This window comes from Gorilla gorilla, chromosome 2 (assembly GCF_029281585.2).
Source record: "Gorilla gorilla gorilla isolate KB3781 chromosome 2, NHGRI_mGorGor1-v2.1_pri, whole genome shotgun sequence".
NCBI classification, from domain to species: Eukaryota; Metazoa; Chordata; class Mammalia; order Primates; family Hominidae; genus Gorilla; species Gorilla gorilla.
In genome coordinates this window covers 61,516,103-61,535,950 of record NC_086017.1, presented here as the reverse complement: position 1 = coordinate 61,535,950, position 19,848 = coordinate 61,516,103, and the positions used below count along the sequence as shown (strand labels likewise).

Below are 19,848 nucleotides of genomic sequence, written 5' to 3'. Positions count from 1 at the left end.
ACACCCACACACTGGCAGGTCCTGGTCCCCATGGTACCCTAGTGCCCAACACAGAGCCTGGTACAGAGCAGGTGCTCAGATATTTGTTAAATGAAAACAAAAACATATGAGATCAGTACCTTTCTCCTACTGTCTGAACCTGTTTCTCCCTCCATAATATAGAGTGTGGACCAGGAGGCCTCAGGTCCTTCCGGACCAGTCTGTGATAGCCACGAGCACCTGAAGCCTGGGAGTCCACGGTTCCCTGAACCTGTTACAATCTCTGTCAGGCAGAGAATGCACTGACCAGCTCCCAGAGTAAATAGGGACCCAAGTGTCCCTGAGCCATCCCAGGTGCCAAGTGTGACCTAGCTCTAAATGGGGACACAGGTGTCTTCTGGACTGACCCAGGACTGGGATGGGCAGGGTCAGAAGGGCCACCTTGACTTGTTCATCATCCTCTGTGCCACCCAAATGACCACAGCCAGGCCAAGGGTCTAGGTTTGCTCAGTCTGACCTCTCAGCATATGTTAGCACAAGTGGTTTTCCCACCCATCTTTGTTGTTGTTAAGCATCTGTTGAGGGCTAAGTGCGGGGGTAAATGCCTCACCTATATCACTTAACTCTTCTCAGTCTACTATGAAGCAGGTATTTTATCATTACTCTGCAGACAAGGAAATAGAGGTTCAGAAAGATTATGTGATATGCCTAAGATCACTCAGCAGGACAGTGATGGGACAGAATCAGAACTCGGGACTGCTAGCCTCAAGGCTGTGCTCTCAGGCCACAGTCCCCCAGACAAGCACCCTAGTCAGACTATGACCAACCAACCCTGGAGACCCAGGGCCCACCCCATGGGGTCCACCACATCTCTGGGAAAGCTGCAGGAAGCAGTGGCCAAGCCAGAATATCCCATGCCAGGCTTCTTCCATCTCACTCTTCCCTAGACCAGCCTCCAGCACTGACCCCAGGGTACCCTGCTGCCTTAGCCCTTTCCCATCCAGGAATTAGCACCTCCAACCCAAGAGGCAACCTGTTGATTCCAGAACAGGCAGACACGCCAATGAGAAGACAGCCAGCTGCAAGGACTCTTCTTGCAGAAGGCTCTGACTGGGCCAGGTGTGGAAGGAGGGGCAGGGGCTTACACAACGGAGTCCTTGAAGGGGTGAGGGTCACACATCTGCTCTAGGAGCTCCCCATAGCCCACTGTCTGTCCCATCCCACTCAGGCTCCAGTGCTCCCAACTTTAGTTAGTGCCATCTCCTGGCCATGTGACTGCAAAACCTCAACCAACCCATGTTGCCTCTCACCTGGGCTCAGCCCAATCTCTTCTACAGCCTCCTGCCTCATCTCCTTCCCTCCTCCACCTGCCCTTCAGTTAACTTCCTAAAACAAAGGTGGCAAATTGTGCCACACCCTTCTTCTCACCTGCTGTACTTCCCCACCACCTGGCTGGGCAAACCCTTCCACCTTTCTCCACCCAAGACATGTCTACTAACCACAATTCTCTGGTCATCCCATGTCTTCAGGCTCTTGCTGTCACAGTTTTCTTAGCCAAGTACCCCTTCCCAACAAAGCAAAATTCTACTTACATGAGAAGGCCCAGCTGAAATCTACCCCTTTTCTGAGCCTCCCCAGCAGACTCATGGCAGCCTCCCTGAACCTACAGCTCAAAGTTCTGTGGACATCAAGCACAGTGTCTTGTTGGAGAATCACTTATGTGGGGTTGACATGTCAGCCACACAGAGCTTCCTGAGGGCAGAGCCAGATCTGATTCATCTCCAGAGTGTAGGTGTAGAGTAGAACCTGGCACAGAGAGGGAACCAGTACATCCTGTTTCAACTAGTGCCCCAGTAAGCCGGTCAGCACACATTGGGTAGACTGCAGGACTTGCGCACTTGAGCTCTCCAGGCAAGGAAATCAGAGCTGGGGATTCCAAATGCTTGGTTTGGCATGGCTTAGTAGTAGAGGCTGAAGAACCCTTGACAGAGCTGCCAGCCCATCCAGCTGTGGGCAGCACCACCCCAAAGCATAGCAATAGGTTACACTGGCAAGCTCTGACTCACCATAGGTTGTAAGAACAGCCAGACGCCCACAGGGTGCTAGTGATGCTGGATTAGTTTTTGACTTCAGCATTCTGAACATTCTAAGTAACTCATCTGGCTCCCTAGCCCCCTAGGCCATCTCCCAGGTAGGCAGCTTGAGGTCTAAGGAAATGCCATATCACCAGGTTGAGGGGCATCAGAATGGCTGAAGAGGTAAGATTCCAAGCCCCATCCCCAGGGACTGCCCTCTCAGCCCTCAACGGCCTACAACTATGGCAGAAGAGCTGAGGGATGGAAAGCACAGAAACAGCAAGATGTAACCCCAAAGAGTGGGCAGAATCTGAATGGCCTGGCCTTAGAGCACTGGCCCCAAATGGAGATGGAAGGAGGGATGACAAGAAGAGGAGGCAGGGGACCAAAGTCCTGGCAGAAGCCAGGGTTTCATGGTGGTATAGTACACTGCATTTGGAAATCCACAAGTAGCCATGGGCAAGGGGAACCAGACATGGGCAAATAGAAAGCCCACAAATGGATGCCGGGAGCAGAAGTCCAGGCTAAATCTGGAAGGTGCTTCAAGCTCATAGAGGAGGGGTCTGCAGGGCCAGCTTGAAGATTCTCCCACCCTTTCCTCAGCAACCAAAACTATCCTCCCCAAAGAAGCCCTGGCCCACCAGGCCCATCCATGGGGCAGAACCCCATGGAGACTCCTTACCATGTGGGGGTTGTCATAGTAGACAGCGATGGAGCGGAGCTTGGGAGAGATGCTGCAGCTCTCAGTGAAAAGCCGCCCAGTCTCACCATAGGGCCCCATGTGGAACTTGTAGGCCACAGTGACGTTGCGGATGGGGGGTGACCCAGCACTCACTTCCACCCCAGCCAGTAGCCCTGAGTACCCGGCAAAGGCCAGCAGCGTCAGCAGCAGTAAGAGAGTCAGGCCCCCAATGAGGCCCAGTAGTAGCAGGTCCGACATGGCTCTGAATCCCCAACACTGCACCTCAAGGCAGCTGCAAAGGAGAAAGAAGGGAGAGGAGGCTGGTAGCCTACTCTGACAATGTGCCCACCTGCCCGCCAACCAGTTCTGGCCCAACCTCCTCAGACCTGCCTTGGGTGCTCTGACCCAGAAAGGGGAGGGGCCAGAGGTGTTTACACACAGAGTGACCTAGAAGGGAGCTACAGGGATGACTGAAGCCACAAGCCTCTTTATTTCTTAATCGCAGTTGGTGAGGATCTCAGAGCAGCTCAAACTGTCAGCTGGCAGCCCTGGTCACACCTGGGGAAACTGAGTCATAGAGGGGCACAGGAGTGATTCAGCCAGAGACATACTCCAGGCCCTGACAAGTCTCCCCGAAGATGTACCAGATACCAGCCAGCCTGCCTTTCCTCCACATTACCTCTTCCTCCCCACAGCTGAGCCACGCCACCAGCCCAGCCTCCCCAAGCCTCAGGGACGACTGCCAGAGGGAGGACTGGCAAATGCTAGGGTCCAAACACTTACTAACGAACAGAGAAACCATAAGGAACAAAAACTTGTGAGGAAAAATGTGCCTCAGGAAGAGAATTTCATAAGAAACTCTCCTTTTCTAAGTACATCTGGCCTGCAGGGACCTTGCTATCCAGCAAGCTTACCCATCCAGAACCAGAGGAAAGACCAGAGCAAAACGGCCTGAGCAGGTAGAACAAAGTCCAGCACTAAGCTTCCCAGACTTGAACCACCAATGTTAACAAGCTTCATCCCAATTTTCCAGCCCATAGAAGAAACAGTGAGTAGTAAGAGGAAAAGGCTGCTAAAAGGGGAGTCGCACAGCAGGAGGAAGTAACAATTATCCCTAAGAGGAAAAGAAGCTGTTCAAGAGCAGGCCCAGGAACATAACACAGAGGCCAGTGTGTGAGCTATTCAAGGCAGGCTGCCTAGTTCTCCAGGCAGCTTGGGGCCAGAGGCCTAACCCTCTTACACAGAGGGCTTGACCTGAGTTGCCTGGCGGGGGGGAAAATCACAGCCCAGAGAAGACTGTTTAAAGAGGAAGGGAGCCATGTGACCCACTGGGGGGACATTCCCACCCCAATTATTTAAAAGTAATATTTAACATTTAAAAGGTTTTGAAGCTAAAAGGGCCACGCTGCAACTTTGTGGAATACTTAGCTCTGTGGAATTATTTCTTCCCTGTGGGTGCTGGGTGTTGATTTTACGCTAAAAAAAAATTGTCTTTGGAGTCAATGAGCACACAGTATTTGCTCACAAAGAGGCAAAGTAAATTTCTAAACTTTCGGTGTCAAGAAATTGAGGTGTTGCCCACTAGTCTCACCCATCTGTGCTTCTACCCATCAGTATCTCTCTCTTTTCTGCCTGTCCTACTCATCTTGTCTCCAGTAACTTTCATTCCAATTTTCTTTGATAATGATGAGAAATCTTCCACTGAATGCTTACTATACACCAGGCACTGTCTAAATGTTGAAACACAGCTACTTCATTCACCCTCAAAGCAATCCAAAGAGGTAGGTAAGGCTAAAGGTTCAAGTAGTTAGAGATTAACAGACTTGCCCAAGGTAACACAGGTATTAAACAGAGCTACGTGGACCAAAATGCAGGCAACACAAGCCCAGACAGTCTGACTCCAGCCCCTCATTTCCACTTTCTCTCTCCTCTCTGGTGACTGGCTTCCAAAAAGGCTGAAGCATTAAATCCTTGTTGGACATCTCTGAGCCCAAAGCTGGAAAACTCTCAGCATCTAGGCCCCCACTTGCCTTGGGAATGACAAGCCCTCACCCTGATCTGCCATCTCAGCTGAACACTTCCTGTCTCCTCAAGGAAACTTAGTATCTACCTTTCTCTTCCTCTCAATTCCCAAACTGCTCAGAAAACGGGGAGGGGGGGAGAAAATGCACCTGGGGGTCTCAGAGCCTTGGTCGGCACGCGGAGAGGTAACGTGAATTTCCCCTATATTCAAGAGAAAAGGAAGAAGGTCTGGGAGCTCACCTGAAATGCCAGGCTCACTTTTAGTAACTGCTGGCATCCACTGCGGCAGGGGCCGAGCGCTCCAGTGCTGGGAGCTGAAAGAACGGTCACCCCTGCCCAGGAAATAACCACTGAGCCAACCATCATGCCCTGATTACCCTCCTCAGGGAAAGCCTACCGGTCCCTCTAAAGCACCCTCGTCCCATTCTCAAACCCCTTGTGGAAATCAGAAGCCAAACCTAGCTTTACAATGTCAGGTCTCTTCGCTAGAGCTCTGGTCACGCCCCTCTTCCTAGAGGACTCCAACCACACTTGGCGCCCAGAAACTGCCGCTGCCGCTGACCTTGGGCAGACTGCGCCCTCCCTCTAGCCTCGGTTCCCCCTCCGCTCAGAGGCCCGGGATGGACACGTGCGGCCGGTGCCGGCGAGCCTCAGGGAAGGCTGCGCCCAGCCAGCTTCCTGGTGCCGCTCACGTGCGCGGCGGCGGAGGGCCGGGCCCTTAAACGGCCCCCGTTCTGGACTAAACTTCGGTGCTAGCAGAGGGCGGAAGGACTATGGAGGGTGGGGGGCCGCCGCCTCCCACTTTCGGATTCCAGCCCCTGCTCACCCCGTGCCTTGCCTATTTACTCAGAGCCTTTCTCTTCGCCCACCTCCTCACGGAGCCCCACGCACATCTGTAACTTAAAGGACGCTAAAGTTTGCAGCCCAGGCTGCGAGGCGCGGCCTTGGGGGACGGGGGCGGAGTTAAAACGCGACTCGCGCCTCTTTCCCTCACCTCCACGGCCCCGGGGCATGCCCTGCACCGGTGGCCGCGGAAGTAGGCTGCCCGGAAGAGTAGGGGCTGCCGCAAGGTCGCATCCAGGCCCTCGGACCTGGCCGAGGCCAGCTGTGGGCAAGACAAGATGCAAAGAGCGGCCCGGGCCGCGGGGGTCACGGAGGGGACACGGAGAGTCCTGAGGTCACGCCAGGGCGGACAGGGGGAGTCCCAGACCTACGCCCCAGCGGGTATGCCTCTCCTCTGGCCCGGCCCTCACCTCAGCAGCCGCCCCCTGCGGACGTCGATCCGCGCAGGCGGCTCAGGGTTCGGTTACGGAGCCTGCGCGCGCCCGCCGCGCACGCTCGCTCCGCCCCCTCTCGCGGCGGGACATGGCCGTGGCCGTGGGCGCGTGCGCGCGGGTCCCGGAGGGCGGAGGCCTGCCCCGCCCCGTCTCCATGGCAACGGGCGTGTGCCTAGCCCCAGCGCTGGCTGCGGCGGAACCCACGGCGTACCTTCCCGCCTCCAACAAACTATCCGGTTGCTGAGGTTGATTTAGCAACACCCCAGGGCATCTGGGTTGGCAGGAGCACCACAATGAGAGCCTGGCCCAGGCTCGGGTACGGGAGGCAGCCCAGTGGCCCGCAGTAGAGGGCCAGGCTGGGGACCAGGGAGCTGGGGCTGAGGAGAATTTGTACAGGCTAGGGAGCGCAGCACAGCAGTATCAGCCTCTGGCATTTGTACCACCTTTAGTCCTGCCACTTTCTCTCACTGTGGCTTCGCAACAGACTTGGGAACCAAGAAAGGCATAGGTGAGGAAGCTGAAGCCCAGTCTGGGCTCGCGGAAGAAACTGGTGGATCCAACTTCTGCATAGCGCAAATATCTGCTTCCTGCCTCCACCCACCCATTCCCACTTCCGTGAGTATATTCATCCATCCAACACTTATTACTCCTTGCCAGGACAGTTCTAGGGGCTGGGGAAAGAGTGAACAAAACCAAGGTTTGCCCTCCTGGAGTTCACGTTCCATGGGAATGCCCTTCTTCCAGGCTCCTCCCTCAGTGCCCAGGTTGTGGCTGGGGGAGGCTGGTCTACCTTTGTGGTTTAGCGGTAACTTACGTGATTCCCACGTCAAGTGTAAGCTCCTTGATGATTGGTTCAATCTTCACCTCAAATTTCTGAGGACCTACAAACTACAAAGCACTCTTCTAGGGGCCCAAAGATAAAACGCTCCCCTCGTGAAAATCCCGGACTTTTGGTGGGTGGTGGGGAAGGTGACAACTATGCTCATAAGCCTGGCTACAAGACCGGCGAGGCCAAGAGCTACTTTGGTATCCTGACAAGGACTGATGTTTGGGAGGGGATCCAGCAGATGGGAACACCACGAAGGTGGTGGTGGGAAAAGTCAGCAGTCACAGGGTGGTTCACCTTGTGGATCCCACTACTGCACCAGCAAACAGCAGGCTGGGCACACAGAGACAGTCAAAATCCCAGCTTCCTTTCCCTCTGCTTCACATTCTTCCTTCCGCAGGCAGGGGAGTTTGAACCTTATCCACAGGGCCAAGCCTGTCCCAGCCCTCTAGGCAAACTGGCAGAACAGGCAGCTGGCCCCTCACAGGCACTCCGGGCTGGGCCAGTGCAGGTCGCAGCAGTTGTTTTACCTATGAACATCAAGCACATGGTCAAACCCTCAGCTTAGGTGCCCCAGGCAGGCGGGCTACACACTTGGTAGCATTTCCTTTGACACAAGGAGCAGCCATGGCCCGGGCTCAGAGACTGAGCCTCTGCCTGCAGGGTCTGCGTGGTCATTTCTCCTGCTTCTCAGAAGGTGGTGAGCTTTTCCCAGGAAACCATTATAAGGAAGTGCCCATTCTTTATCTTGTTCTCTCTGCTCACTTCCCTTAGCCTGATGGGGGAACTCTAGAGCCCCACATCAGAGTTCAACATGTGCCTCAGGAGCTTCAGCACCTCTTTTGTGGGAGGAGAGTCCGCTGGTGACTGGGGCTGCAGGCCATGACATCAGCCTGCCCAGCTTCACCTCAGGCTGCTTCCAACAGTGCCAAGTGAAGTCCCTTGGCAGGATCCCTGCAAGGCAGCGGCTGGCCACCAGGAGGCAGCAGCCTACTCTGCAAGGCACTTTCTTCATTCCAACCCCTTGTAACAGGTCTGAGGAAACCTGTTCGCCCAGCCATGTGCTGCAACCATCCTCCACTCCCAATCTTATCTCCCAATAGCACAGATTCCCCTATCATGAGTCCAGACTTGGCCTTCATCTCCTTTTGCCTTCCTCTGTCCAAGGAATCACTACAGAGATTCTTTCTCTATCCTTCTTTGTAAATTTCCAGAAAATTGTTTCCCCAGGGCCCCTCCCCTTGAAGAAATTAAACAGGAAGCTGGAGTAGACTGTCCCTTCTTTCCCCCACCTCTCACACTCCAAAGCTCTGTTTAACTCTGTGGGCCAGTGGCTAGATTCCCCAACATGGATGACAGAGAATACACATGCAATAAGAATGCTTTCGCTGCCACCAGCCACTCACAGACACACTGTCTCCCACCCTCTGAAGGCATTGTGCCCAATCCCCAGCCACTCACTGTCTAGTCAGGGCTGCCCCTGCAGGACTTGCCTTGGCTGAGGACCAGCTAGCTTCAAGCCAGTCTGAAGTCAGCTTGCTGTTTCCCCTGGAGCCTGGTAATACATCCTTCTTCAGGAGAACAAAAGCAGAAAAAGCCCAGTGAACCCCACTGCAACAAAGAGCCTGCCATCAGTCTTCCTTCTGTTCCTGCCTATCTCATCACCCAAGGGCTATCCCAGAGCCCACTATGTTCTAAGATCTATTCCTTTCACCACCACCCAGCCAAACAACTATCCAGACAATTCCTTGATCAAACAACACTGCCTTCTTGAGTTTAAATTTTATTTTACAAAAAGAGAAATAAAGAAAACTGATAGGCAGTTATACTGACTTACAATTGTTCTGTTTGCTTTTTTTTAAAAAAGTGACATGAAACACAAGTAAAAATAAATACGTCATAGAAACAGCCAGTTGCCCAGTCTCTGGGGCAGGAGCGCCTGCCCTGCTGAGAGGAGGGAAGCCCATGATCACACCAGCAGCTGGATCACCCAGCCACAGATGCTCCTCAAAGCCAGGCACAGGTCCCAGGCCTCAGGGGCGTCCTGAGGAAAGAAGACGGAAAACCAAAGCCAGGTGCCAGGACCCTGGGGCCACCTCATTATCCCCCACTCCTCCTGGCAGCAGTCTGGTCTTAGTGGTTATCCATAGCGACCCCCCTTAACCCACCTGGACCCTCTTCCCCTGACCTCTCTGAAGATGGTACAAGGGAAAAACCTGTCTTGGGCAGGCTGGGGGGGATTCTTCTGGTGAGTCCCCAGCCTACCCTGAGTAACACAACCAGATAACAGTCATTTTACACCCAGGTGCACATGAGCACAGCACACACACACACACACACACACACACACACAGCTGGGCTGAGCTCTCTTCCAGGGAGGGTCCTGGGTCCAGTCACAGTATGAGGTCCTCTCTCTTCTGAATATCATCCCAGTAGTGGCAGCAGAGAGTACCCAAACCTCCCCAAGCCCTCTGCATTGCAGACACTGCAGCCTGCTTGGCTACCCCTCCCCAACACACTAGATTACTATGTCAAATAGACCTGCAAAAGGGAAAGGTGCACACTCAGGTCCCTGAAGAGCAAAGAAGTTGGACACTGCCTGCTCAAGAAGTTCATCGTTATAAGACTCAGGTATTCACAAAAGGCCTAGGGCTAAGCTAGTAGCACAGAAAAGCCGTTAAGGGGATCACAGCAGAATACACACGGCAGAAGAGAAGAGTTGGCAGCAGGGGAACGGAGTCTCAAGGTGAACAATGGAGAGCACAGCATTCTCAAATAGTCCTTGAGGTGCTGATTCCTGGGAGTAGTCAGCAGAGGGCCAGAACATCTCCCGGGGGTCCTTTTGGGGAAGGATGACTTCACTTAGTTTTAGGGGTGAAGAGCCACTGAGCTGGGTGCACAGAAGGCCATGGCTCAGAAGGGAAAGACTGATCTAAGAAATCAAAAGGAAGTGGGGGCCGGGAGCAGTGGCTCACGCCTGTAATCCCGTCACTGGGAGGCTGAGGAGGGCGGATCACTTGAGGTCAGGAGTTCAAGGCCAGCCTGGCCAACATGGTGAAACCCCGTCTCTACTAAAAAATACACAAATTAGCTGGGCATGGTGGTGTGCACCTGTAATCCCAGCTACTTGGGAGGCTGAGGCAGGAGGATCGCTTGAACCCCGGAGTGGAGGTTGCACGGAGCCAAGATCACACCACTGCACTCAAGCCTGGGTGACAGAGCAAGACTCTGTCTCAAAAAAAAAAAAAAAAAAAAGGAAGTGGGAAGCAGAAGGTAATATCCAGAACACTAGTAACAAGGAATGTAAAGCCCCCAGAAGACCTTCCCCATGGGATGAGGACTCAATTTCAGAGCAATGCCAGGTTTGAATAGACTGACACAGAGGGCCCTTCTCTGCTGACAACTTTGGGAGTGATGGTCGTACCCAGGCCACTTAAGTTTGGCTAAGTGTTTCAACCAATCTGCAAAACTTTACCGCAGCACTTTGCTTCCTGCTCCTGAATTGAGAAATTTCATATTTAGTTGTGAATCACAAGCATATAGAGACTCCACACACTAATTCCTAGGGAAGAGAGCTCCAAGGACCAGACAGAATTATCCTTAAATCAGGAGATGATGACATAGATGCCTAAAAAGCGTAACTCAAAGGGGTGTGGACTTCATAGATATCCAATCTAAAGAAAATGATATGACCCAACATGGTTCACTTCCTTTCTTAAATAGCTACTTTGTCCCTGTTCAATTTTTATCTACAAATATATTAAGAAAAGGAAATCAAGCATCACTATAAATGGTAAACCTCAATCATTAAGTAGTACTGTGTTCCCCAGGCTGAGAACTTGGCTAAACCAGATGAATGGGGCTTGAGAGGCCCTTGAAAACATTCCATGGAAGACAATGGTAAGGGAAAATGCCTAGGCCTGATTTTCTGCCCTCCCTCTTATGACCAGCCACCCTGCCCCCCTCAGGCCTGGATAATGGGTGGAAGACACCACCAAGTGTTTATGATCAAAGAAACTATAAAACATGGTTCTTAGGCTCTGAGATACTTCCTGCTTCCCTCACAAACATGCTTATGTTTGGTGCGCATGCACATTTGCCTACCAGCACATATAAAGAGACAGCGGAAAAGTCAGAAGTGTTTTCAGGTTATTTTCTTTAAAAAAAAAAAAAAAAGCAAAAACCATGGACCTGGTAGCACTCCAATTTCCCATGATCCCACCCCCAACCCCTCTACACAATAGAAACTGCACATATAAAAGAAAGCCTTCTCTAGTCAGGTCAGCCTCCCAGAATGATGGCCTCTGCTGAGTAGAAGCAAGACCCAGTCCCTGGAACACTGGATAGACAGTAGGCATGTGCTGCCTCTCAGAATACCCATTTACTTTCTGTCAACTTCAAAAGCCAAGCCCGTCCCTCCAGGGAATGGTTTCAGTTCCCGGCCGGGAAGGTTTCCGGATTCTTGGAGGCTAGTACAGTGATTTCCTAGAAGTGAACACAGAAATACTACCCCCTTCTCCCGACAACACACACACACAGACATACACATGCACACATGCATCTCTGGGATGCCAGTGCTCCAGGGCCTGAGAGGCATCAGTGTAACCCAGGTTCTGAGTGTGTCCCATAAACTGGAGATTCAGTCTAGCTCGCTCCTACTGCACCAGCCTCAACCTGAGAGCTCACTCCAACTGAGTCCCTTCACCATCCATTCTTGGGATGCATCTGAAAGAGAAAGCACTGGTTGGAACTGCTATTTTTAAATTATTAAAATAATTTGCATAGCTAAATTGTAGATCTAAGGCTTCCATGAGTAGAAGAGTTAAGTGTCTGGCAGGGTGCTTATGAAAACACAAAGCTTCTTAAGTTCCACTTTTGGTGTTATTGGACAGCAGACAAACACACATATACACATGCACCCCATCCATCATCTCCTTGTCTCTTCTCTGAGGACAATACCCCAGAGTCTGCTAAGGCCCTCCAAAGATGGAAATGGGCTGGTCAGAAGAGCTATAGGAGCTACTACTGGGATGACCTGACTAAGCTGCCTTCTGGGCTGGGAAGAGGCAGGTACAGCACCTGCCCAGTAAGGAGGGAGCCATGGGTAAGTGGTAAAGCTCTAAAGCCAAAGTTTGTTCATCATAAAGAACCATCTGGCAAAGTGTTGGGGTGGGGGATACAGAGGGGGCGGGGACACCAGTAGGAAGACAGCCAGTGTTTATGCTTAAGGACTAGACGACCCTCCCCTGGCAACGGCAATAAGGAGAGACCCAGAATGACTGGTATGTTAAGATAAAACCCAGACTTAGGGCTCCTACAGAGAAAGGGCTCCTCCATGTTCCTTCAAAGATGGAGGCAGCAGACACCAGGCCTACATGGACCACCTGAAGATATTTTCTAACATGAAATCAATAGTCCCTCAACCCAGCAACCACCTATCCACAGCTTCACTATTCAGCATAGAGAGCCAACCTCTAACATCATCCCAGGAGGACATAGCTCCAAATCTGGGGTCTCTTACTTCCCAATTGCAAACTCCACGATCATAACTTTCGATTTCTGTGGAATGAGTCCCACCCTCCACTAACTATCCAGTCTCAGGATTCCCTGATCTTCCTGAAAAGCCATCTCTCAAAAATATAGTTGTTTAATCCAAACCTTGGTCAAACCTAACTCTTTCCCTGGTCAATTTGCCATCCATCCAGGATTGTTTTTCACCAGTGGCTATAGGGTCTGGGATATCTTAAAACTTCCCTTTCTATCACCTACCCTCCTCACCCCTAACCTCCCCCCACCCCCAAATAAACAAGACACATGAAAAGTCCAAGTAATAAATAATTGCCCATAAGAAATAAATTAACATGGAGCTCTCTAAAGGGGAAGGAAAGGAACAGGAAAGACTACCAGGATAGGCAGCTGGGGGCTCAGTTCTACCCTGGTGAAAAATGTATTTTCCAGCCACAACTCTGCGACCTTTCATTCATGTACTGCAGTGCTTCTCCCTCCCAGCCTCTGCACACAGACAACCTTCCAAGCTGGAAAGGGAGAGCTGCTCAGAGATAGCCACCGGGGTTAAGAGATATAGATTGGTAATGCCCATTTTCTCTCATGAATTTCCCCAAATTCTCACACAAATGTGGCTCTGAATACCAGGGACTTGAGTTAGCTGGGCCTTCTCTTCACCCATCCAGAAGGAAACTTGTGATTTCCATGGCTCTTCTGGGCTCACCCTGATGTTCGTACTAATAGGTGCCATGAACCACCAAACTGACTTCCATTTAAAGAAAGATAAATTCATTTTTCAGTTTCCATCTTAGTTCTTCCCTCCCTCCCCTCCCACCTTCACCCCTGCTCTGTTCCATACATACACATACAAAATAAACATACACACACACACTCACAAACACACAAACCTGGTCAGCTTCCTTCCCACCCCCTAAAAAGACCCCACTTCACGTGGGATCACAGTCTGCTCCCCCTACCCACCCTCTTTCTCTCACTCATTCTCCCTTCCTTCACTCCCCTCCCCAGGCCAAGCTAAGTCACCTAGTAAGGCAGCTCTCTTGGGAAAGAATGTTCCCAAAGACAGAAATGGGATGTGCGCTTCTACACTCAGATGGGCGAGCAAGCAAGCAGACAGCATAAGCAAGGCAGGAAGGAAAAGAGGCTGCACTGCCCCTCCATCCCTGTTTTGGGTCCCTGATTTCCCGCTATTGCTGCTGTGTTGGACTTTTTTTTTTTTTTTTTTTTGCCTCTTTTGTTAAACAGCAACAGAGCTCTGCCACTTTGGCCAACCACCCTCCTTTGTCCTCTTCCTTTTCCCTCCTGCCAAGTGTCCTATTCTCAAAAGGTCTAAATCACTGCCTTCCAGCTTGGTGGGCAACCTGCTGGGGGCCCCAAGTGAGGTGGGGAGGGGCTCCCTAGCTATTTCCCAGTGACCTCTATCACATCATCATCTTTATCCTCATCATCATTGGAGCTGAACCCCACCTCGGCAACCTCATGAGAGTCAAATGGAGGCACCTGGGACCGTAGGAGGCCACCAGCTGGGTAGCCTGCATGTGGGGACATGTAGCCTGGATAGATAGACATGCCCCGCGAAAGGTTGCTGGGCAAGACAGGGGAAGGAAAAGGCGCAAACATCCTCGGCTCGGACAGGAGTGGCTGTGAGAATGGGAGTGAATAGCTGGGTAGTATCCCTGGCACAGAAGGGTTGAGCATGAAGGAGGGGTTGCTGGCAGTGACTGAGGTAGCCGTGGAAGAGGAACTGACGGGGCCTGCTGGCACCAGAGGGTCAGTAGTCACTGGAAACACCAGGCGGGCATCTGCCAGCAAATTGGACAGCTGGTAGTAGGAGGGGGTACTGCCCATAAACAGGGAGTTCTCCCCAGCCTGGGAGGTGAAGGGGGTGGTGAGGTTATGGTTTAAGGAGACGGGTGGCATGGCAAACCCGCCAGAGACTGGATACCCGTGTTCATACGGCTGCACGGGGGCTGGCAGATGACCCTTCCTGGACCGCCGGCGGGATGACTCCTGGGCAGCAGGTGGTGTGGCCAACTTTCGCTTGTGGCCCCTTAAGTCCAGCACTGGGTGCCTGTCACCACAGGGCTGGCCAGTCACCAAGAGGGAACTATTGAGGCAATGACCCCCTAGTCGAGGCTCAGTTCCGAGAGCTGTCCCGGGAACAGCACTGCTGTCCATAAGTTGGGCCGGGGGGCCAGGCAGGGCGGCATTGGTGCTTGGGGAGCTCTGACGGGATTCCCGGGCAGCAGCCACATCTGCATACTGCTGAAGCTCACTGATGATCTCTGGGCTGTCAGGAGAGACGGGCCTGGCCAGCCCCTCAGGGTCGGGGGCTTTGGGTGATGAGGCACTGTGTCTGCCGTTGCTTGTGGACTCGCAAGAAGGTCCCTGGGAACCTGGGGACAAAATGTAGTTAACTGAGAACCAGAGTGGCCAGGGAGAGAAGAAGGGTAGAGGAGAAAACTCCATTAAAAAAATCCTGTCCTGTAGTCCCCAAAATTCTAATAGTTTGATGTCTGAACAACATCACCCAGTCAACCTTTTCCAGTCACAAAGAAATTCTTTGATCCCAGAAATAGGTCTATCTATGACAAGGCATGTAACTTTTCTGCACCCCAGTTCCCCAAACTGTAAAACTATACCAAAATGAATCCTATGAGATAAGGGATATGAAACACTAAGAGATCATTCTTAAAACTAGTCAAACTTTTTCTGGTAGTAAGAGACAGTCAGTGATCAATGTGGGGGAAAGAGGAAAATCAAGCTAAAAAGCAGTTCATTCTGATTTGAAAACAAAACAAAATCCATAGCTATGGAAGACAACTGGGACAAATGGGAAATCTCAATTTTGGAATACTAGGTAATTTTATGGAATCGTTAGCTTTCTTTAGTGTAATAATGATATTGTGGCTAGGAACAGAATATCTTTAATCTTAGCAGATGCATGTTGAAGTACTTAGAGATAAAATGACATGATGAAAAACATGACATATATCTTCGACTTACGAATGACTCAAATAATAGAAAGGGAGGGAGAGAAAGAAGAAGGTTTATGAAAACTAACAATCATTAAATCTAGGTGCAGGGTATATGGGTGCTCATGGTGCTATTTTTCAACTTTTCTGTATGTATGAAAATTTGAAATTTCCATAATACAAAGCAGGGAACAAGAGCATTCTAGCCCTCTAGCATTCTAGCTCAGGGGTGGGAGGATAAATGAGAACCACTCCCACTGAGGGGAACTTGGCAAGAGTTCTTAACACTGTTCATGTGCCACACATATACCCTTTGACCTGGCAATCCCACTTTAAGGAACATATCCTATAGATATAACCACCTCTGTGAAAAAGCACTGTCAGTGATGGTGGAGTAAAATAATCAAAATGCATGTTGACAGGGAACTAATTAATACATTGTGTTACAGCTCATCCTGTGTGAACCTTCAAGAAGACATATCTAGAAGAAATGATTAGGAATAAACTATTACTGGTGAGTGAAAAAAGGAGTAAATAGTATTTTATGGTATGTTAGCATTTGTTTTAAAAATACAAAGAAAATTGGCTGGGCATGGTGGCTCACACCTGTAATACCAGCACTTTGGAAGACCGAGGTGAGTGGATCACTTGAGGTCAGGAGTTCGAGACCAGCCTAGGCAACGTGGTGAAACCCCATCTCTACAAAAAATGCAAAAATTAGCTGGGCGTGGTGGCACGCACCTGTAATCCCAGCTAATCAGCTAATCGGGAGGCTGAGTCAGAAGAATCGTTTGAACCCGGGAGGCGGAGGTTGCAGTGAGCTGAGATTGCACTGCTGCACTCCAGCCTGGGTGACAGAACGAGACTCTGTCTCAAAAAAAAAAAAAAAAAAAAAGGAGGAGCAATGGATGTCTGCGACCATGGTGGAGGAAAAACTTATGGCCTGGCGTGGTGGCTCACACCTGTAATCCCAGCACTTTGGGAGGCCGAGGCAGGCGGATCCCGAGGTCAGGAGTTCGAGACCAGCCTGATCAACATGGTGAAACCCCATCTCTACTAAAAATACAAAAGTTAGCTGGGCGTGGTGGCATGCTTCTGTAATCTCAGCTACTCAGGAGGCTGAGGCGGGAGAATCACTTGAACCTGGGAGGAGGAGGTTGCAGTGAGCCGAGATTGCACCATTGCACTCCAGCCTGGGCAACAGAGCGAGCCTCTGTCTCAAAAAAAAAAAAAAAAACAAAACAAAAAGGCTGGGCGCGGTGGCTCATGCCTGTAATCCCAGCATTTTGGGAGGCTGAGGCGGGCGGATCACGAGGTCAGGAGATCAAGACCATCCTGGCTAACACGGTGAAAAGCCGTCTCTACTAAAAATACAAAAAAAAAATTAGCCAGGCGTGGTGGCGGGCGCCTGTAGTCTCAGCTACTCGGGAGGCTGAGGCAGGAGAATGGCATGAACCCAGGAGGCAGAGCTTGCAGTGAGCCAAGATCGAGCCACTGCACTCCAGCCTGGGCAACAGAGCGAGACCCTGTCTCAAACAAAAAAAAAACCAAACAAACAAACAAAAAGAAACAAAAAAAAAACCACACAAAAACTTACTTTTCACTTTACCTCTTTCTGTACACTCTGAATTGTGAACCATGTACATATTATCTATTCACATAATAAGTTAATACCTAACCAAAACAAAGCAAACAAATGTTGTTTGAAAAGTAAAATGGAAAGTAAAAGCCATCACACCTGAGGCAGCCATCCGACCATCTTCAGGAACCTTTGGTTTGCCAGTTGCCCGGACAGCAAAGATCCGTCCATCACTGGTACGGATGTACGTCCCTAAGAATAGACACGAAGAAGACAGTTAGAGGCAGACATATAATACAGCCAACCCTGGGAAACTCCAGGCTGTGCGCCGTGTGCTTGTAAATAGCTATACAATTAGGTATACCATCTCCCAAGACCCCTGAAATAAGAAGTGGGGTGACTGAGCTATGGACTCATAATTATTCATTTATTTCACAAGCATTGATTACATGACTACCATGTGCCAGGCACTGTTCTAGACACTAGAATGCACAAGGCAGAAAAAGGCCCTATCTCATGGAGCTTAGTCTCTAGAGAGGGAGACAGAGACTTATACCAGAAAATATCAGGAAGGGTTCAATGCAATGGAGAAGTAAATAAGGTGCTACAAAAGAGAGTAAGTTGGCATCCTATGTTCCCAGGCACTCTGGCCCAGGTTCTCCTCTTGATCTGGGAGGAAGGAGCCTTACTGCTTCAATATCCTCTCTCCCCTAGTAGGAATAATTCAAGAAAGACCTGCATTCTATTCCCACAAGGCACTAATCTATCTTCTCTTCAGCCTTGGGTATGTCATTTGATCAACCTCCTTGAATGTCAGTGCTGCCTTTAGGCCAAGAGTTGGCAAACTTTTTTACAAGAGCCAGATAGTTTTTGGGCCGGGCACAGTGGCTCACGCCTGTAATCCCAGCATTTTGGGAGGCCGAGGCGGGTGGATCACAAGGTCAGGAGATTGAGACCATCCTGGCTAACACGGTGAAACCCTGTCTCTACTAAAAATACAAAAAATTAGCCGGGCGTGGTGGTGGGCGCCTGTAGTCCCAGCTACTCGGGAGGCTGAGGCAGGAGAATGGCATGAACCTGGGAGGTGGAGCTCACAGTGAGCCGAGATCACACCACTGCACTCCAGCCTGGGCGACAGAGCGAGACTCTGTCTCAAAAAAAAAAAAAAAAAGAGCCGGATGGTTTTTGTAAGAGCTTTATAAGCCATAAGGTCTCTATTGTAACTCCTCAATTCTGCTGCTGTAACACAAAACTAGCGTGGCATGACTGTACTCCAATAAATCTTTATGGACACTGAAATGTGAAATTCATATAATTTCATGTCACAAAATATTACTCTTTTGATTTTTTTTTCCAACCAATTGAAAATGTTAAACCCATTCTTATCTTGCAGATATTATAACAGGCAGCAGGCTAGATTTGGCCCATGGGGCATAGAGTTTGGTGACCCCAGCTATAAACTAGGAAGACAGCAGTAAAGGGGGCTGGCTTCTAGACTAGGAAGAATCCAGTAAGGAGGCTGGGAATGGTGTTTTCTGTGAGTCTGGGTATTTCATGGCACTTTTTCCCTAACCTCAAAGGTACTCTAACCCAATAGAAGCTAGGGCAAAATCTCCTTACTGAACAAAAAGTCTAAAAGAGCCTCACACAATCATGGGGCTTATTTAAAGGCTAATATGTAAAACAGGCTTGGATAGAAGATGTGGGTGCAGAAAAGAGGGGAAAAAAACAGGCTTAGATTGTGTCTCAATACTGTTTAGCCCAGCTTTTTTATTCCACCAATCTCATATCCCTCTGTAAGGAGGACAGAGGCAGATGTGGACTTTTAAAATTACCACATGCAAAAATTCTATCATGCAACCCATGTGTAATTCATCCACATAATACATATCCTATCAGGTGACCCCCACCCTGCTCCAAGCAAGTGGGTAAATGTATGTAGGCTTATAACCCATTCCACCGCTCTTTCCCTCCAATTTTGGTCTCCTTGTGTCTACTTGTCCCATCCCAAGATTCTCATAAAAATGACAGTAAGCACCGGGTACGGTGGTTCACGCCTATAATCCCGGCATGTTGGGAGGCCCAGGTGGGCGGATCATGAGGTCAAGAAATCGAGACCATCCTGGCCAACATAATGAAACCCCATCTCTACTAAAAAAAAAAAAAGTACAAAAATTAGCTGTGCGTGGTGGCGCATGCCTGTAGTCCCAGCTACCTGGGAGGCTGAGGCTGAAGAATTGCTTGAACCTGGGAGGTGGAGGTTGCAGTGAGCCGAGATCGCGCAACTGCACTCCAGCCTGGCGACAGAGCAAGACTCCATCTCAAAAAAAAAAAAAAAAAAAAAAAAGACAACAAGATAGAGAAATGTAGGGACCCTAATTTCCTTCTTTTAAACCACTGACTAATACCCTATGGGCTCAACCCAACTCCCCTAAGCTCCTACAAATGCTATTTTCTCATTCAGTTCCGGAATGTGACATCCTAATGGGATGATTCCTATGACCCGTCTAGCTCAAGTCATATGTATTTATTCTTCTTCCCAGCCCAGCACTCTCAACCAAAGGCAGAGAACAGGTCCTTGGTCAGGCTCTTACCTTTTGTCCCACGGATGATGTGGATGCTCTCACCAGCATTAATTCTTGCCTGTACATCTGTGGAGCTGTTGAGTCCAGGAATAACAATATCTAGGAAAAACACAGATCTTAAATTTAGATTGCACAGGGCCTGACTGAAGGAGGGGGGAAAATTGCAAAGTCCCACATCTACCCCAGTTCTTCATTGGTTTCCCTACAGCCTCTCAGTGGGGCAGAGGTCCAGAACCAAGGAAGGTGAAGCAAGCAGGATCTTTCACAATTATCTAAACAAAGAATACTATGAAAACAGGAACTTTGTCAGAAATCTGAGCTGGTC

General features: G+C 50.2%; 2 protein-coding genes and 1 long non-coding RNA gene across 9 annotated transcripts in view; 1 reads left to right on the top strand and 2 right to left on the bottom strand.

The window, feature by feature from the left end:
• The window catches only part of TEX264 (testis expressed 264, ER-phagy receptor), a 33,136-nt gene extending 26,974 nt beyond the window's left edge, over positions 1-6,162 (bottom strand). Inside the window, exons 1-3 of one of the 2 annotated variants that reach the window (XM_063703837.1) lie at positions 6,012-6,078; positions 4,999-5,090; positions 2,737-3,028 (exon numbers count right to left, since the gene is read on the bottom strand). In XM_063703837.1, the coding sequence (XP_063559907.1) occupies positions 2,737-2,994 (258 nt within the window). In that variant the 5' untranslated portion in view covers positions 2,995-3,028; positions 4,999-5,090; positions 6,012-6,078. Of the gene's footprint in view, positions 1-2,736; positions 3,029-4,998; positions 5,091-6,011 lie in introns of both variants that reach the window. The other variant, XM_004034228.5, reaches the window with a different exon arrangement.
• A 9-nt stretch (positions 6,163-6,171) lies between these two features.
• LOC129532578 (uncharacterized) lies at positions 6,172-12,917 on the top strand. Its single transcript, XR_008678347.2, has 2 exons — positions 6,172-6,650; positions 7,636-12,917. It is a non-coding gene; the product is annotated as an uncharacterized lncRNA (long non-coding RNA).
• The window catches only part of RAD54L2 (RAD54 like 2), a 133,258-nt gene continuing 122,038 nt past the window's right edge, over positions 8,629-19,848 (bottom strand). For all 6 annotated transcript variants that reach the window (XM_055382529.2, XM_019024055.4, XM_004034227.5 and 3 more), the window contains 3 exons: positions 19,533-19,622; positions 17,098-17,190; positions 8,629-14,780 (listed from right to left, as the gene is read on the bottom strand). In XM_055382529.2, coding sequence (XP_055238504.2) covers positions 13,786-14,780; positions 17,098-17,190; positions 19,533-19,622 — 1,178 coding nt within the window. In that variant the 3' untranslated portion in view covers positions 8,629-13,785. The remainder of the gene's footprint in view (positions 14,781-17,097; positions 17,191-19,532; positions 19,623-19,848) is intronic.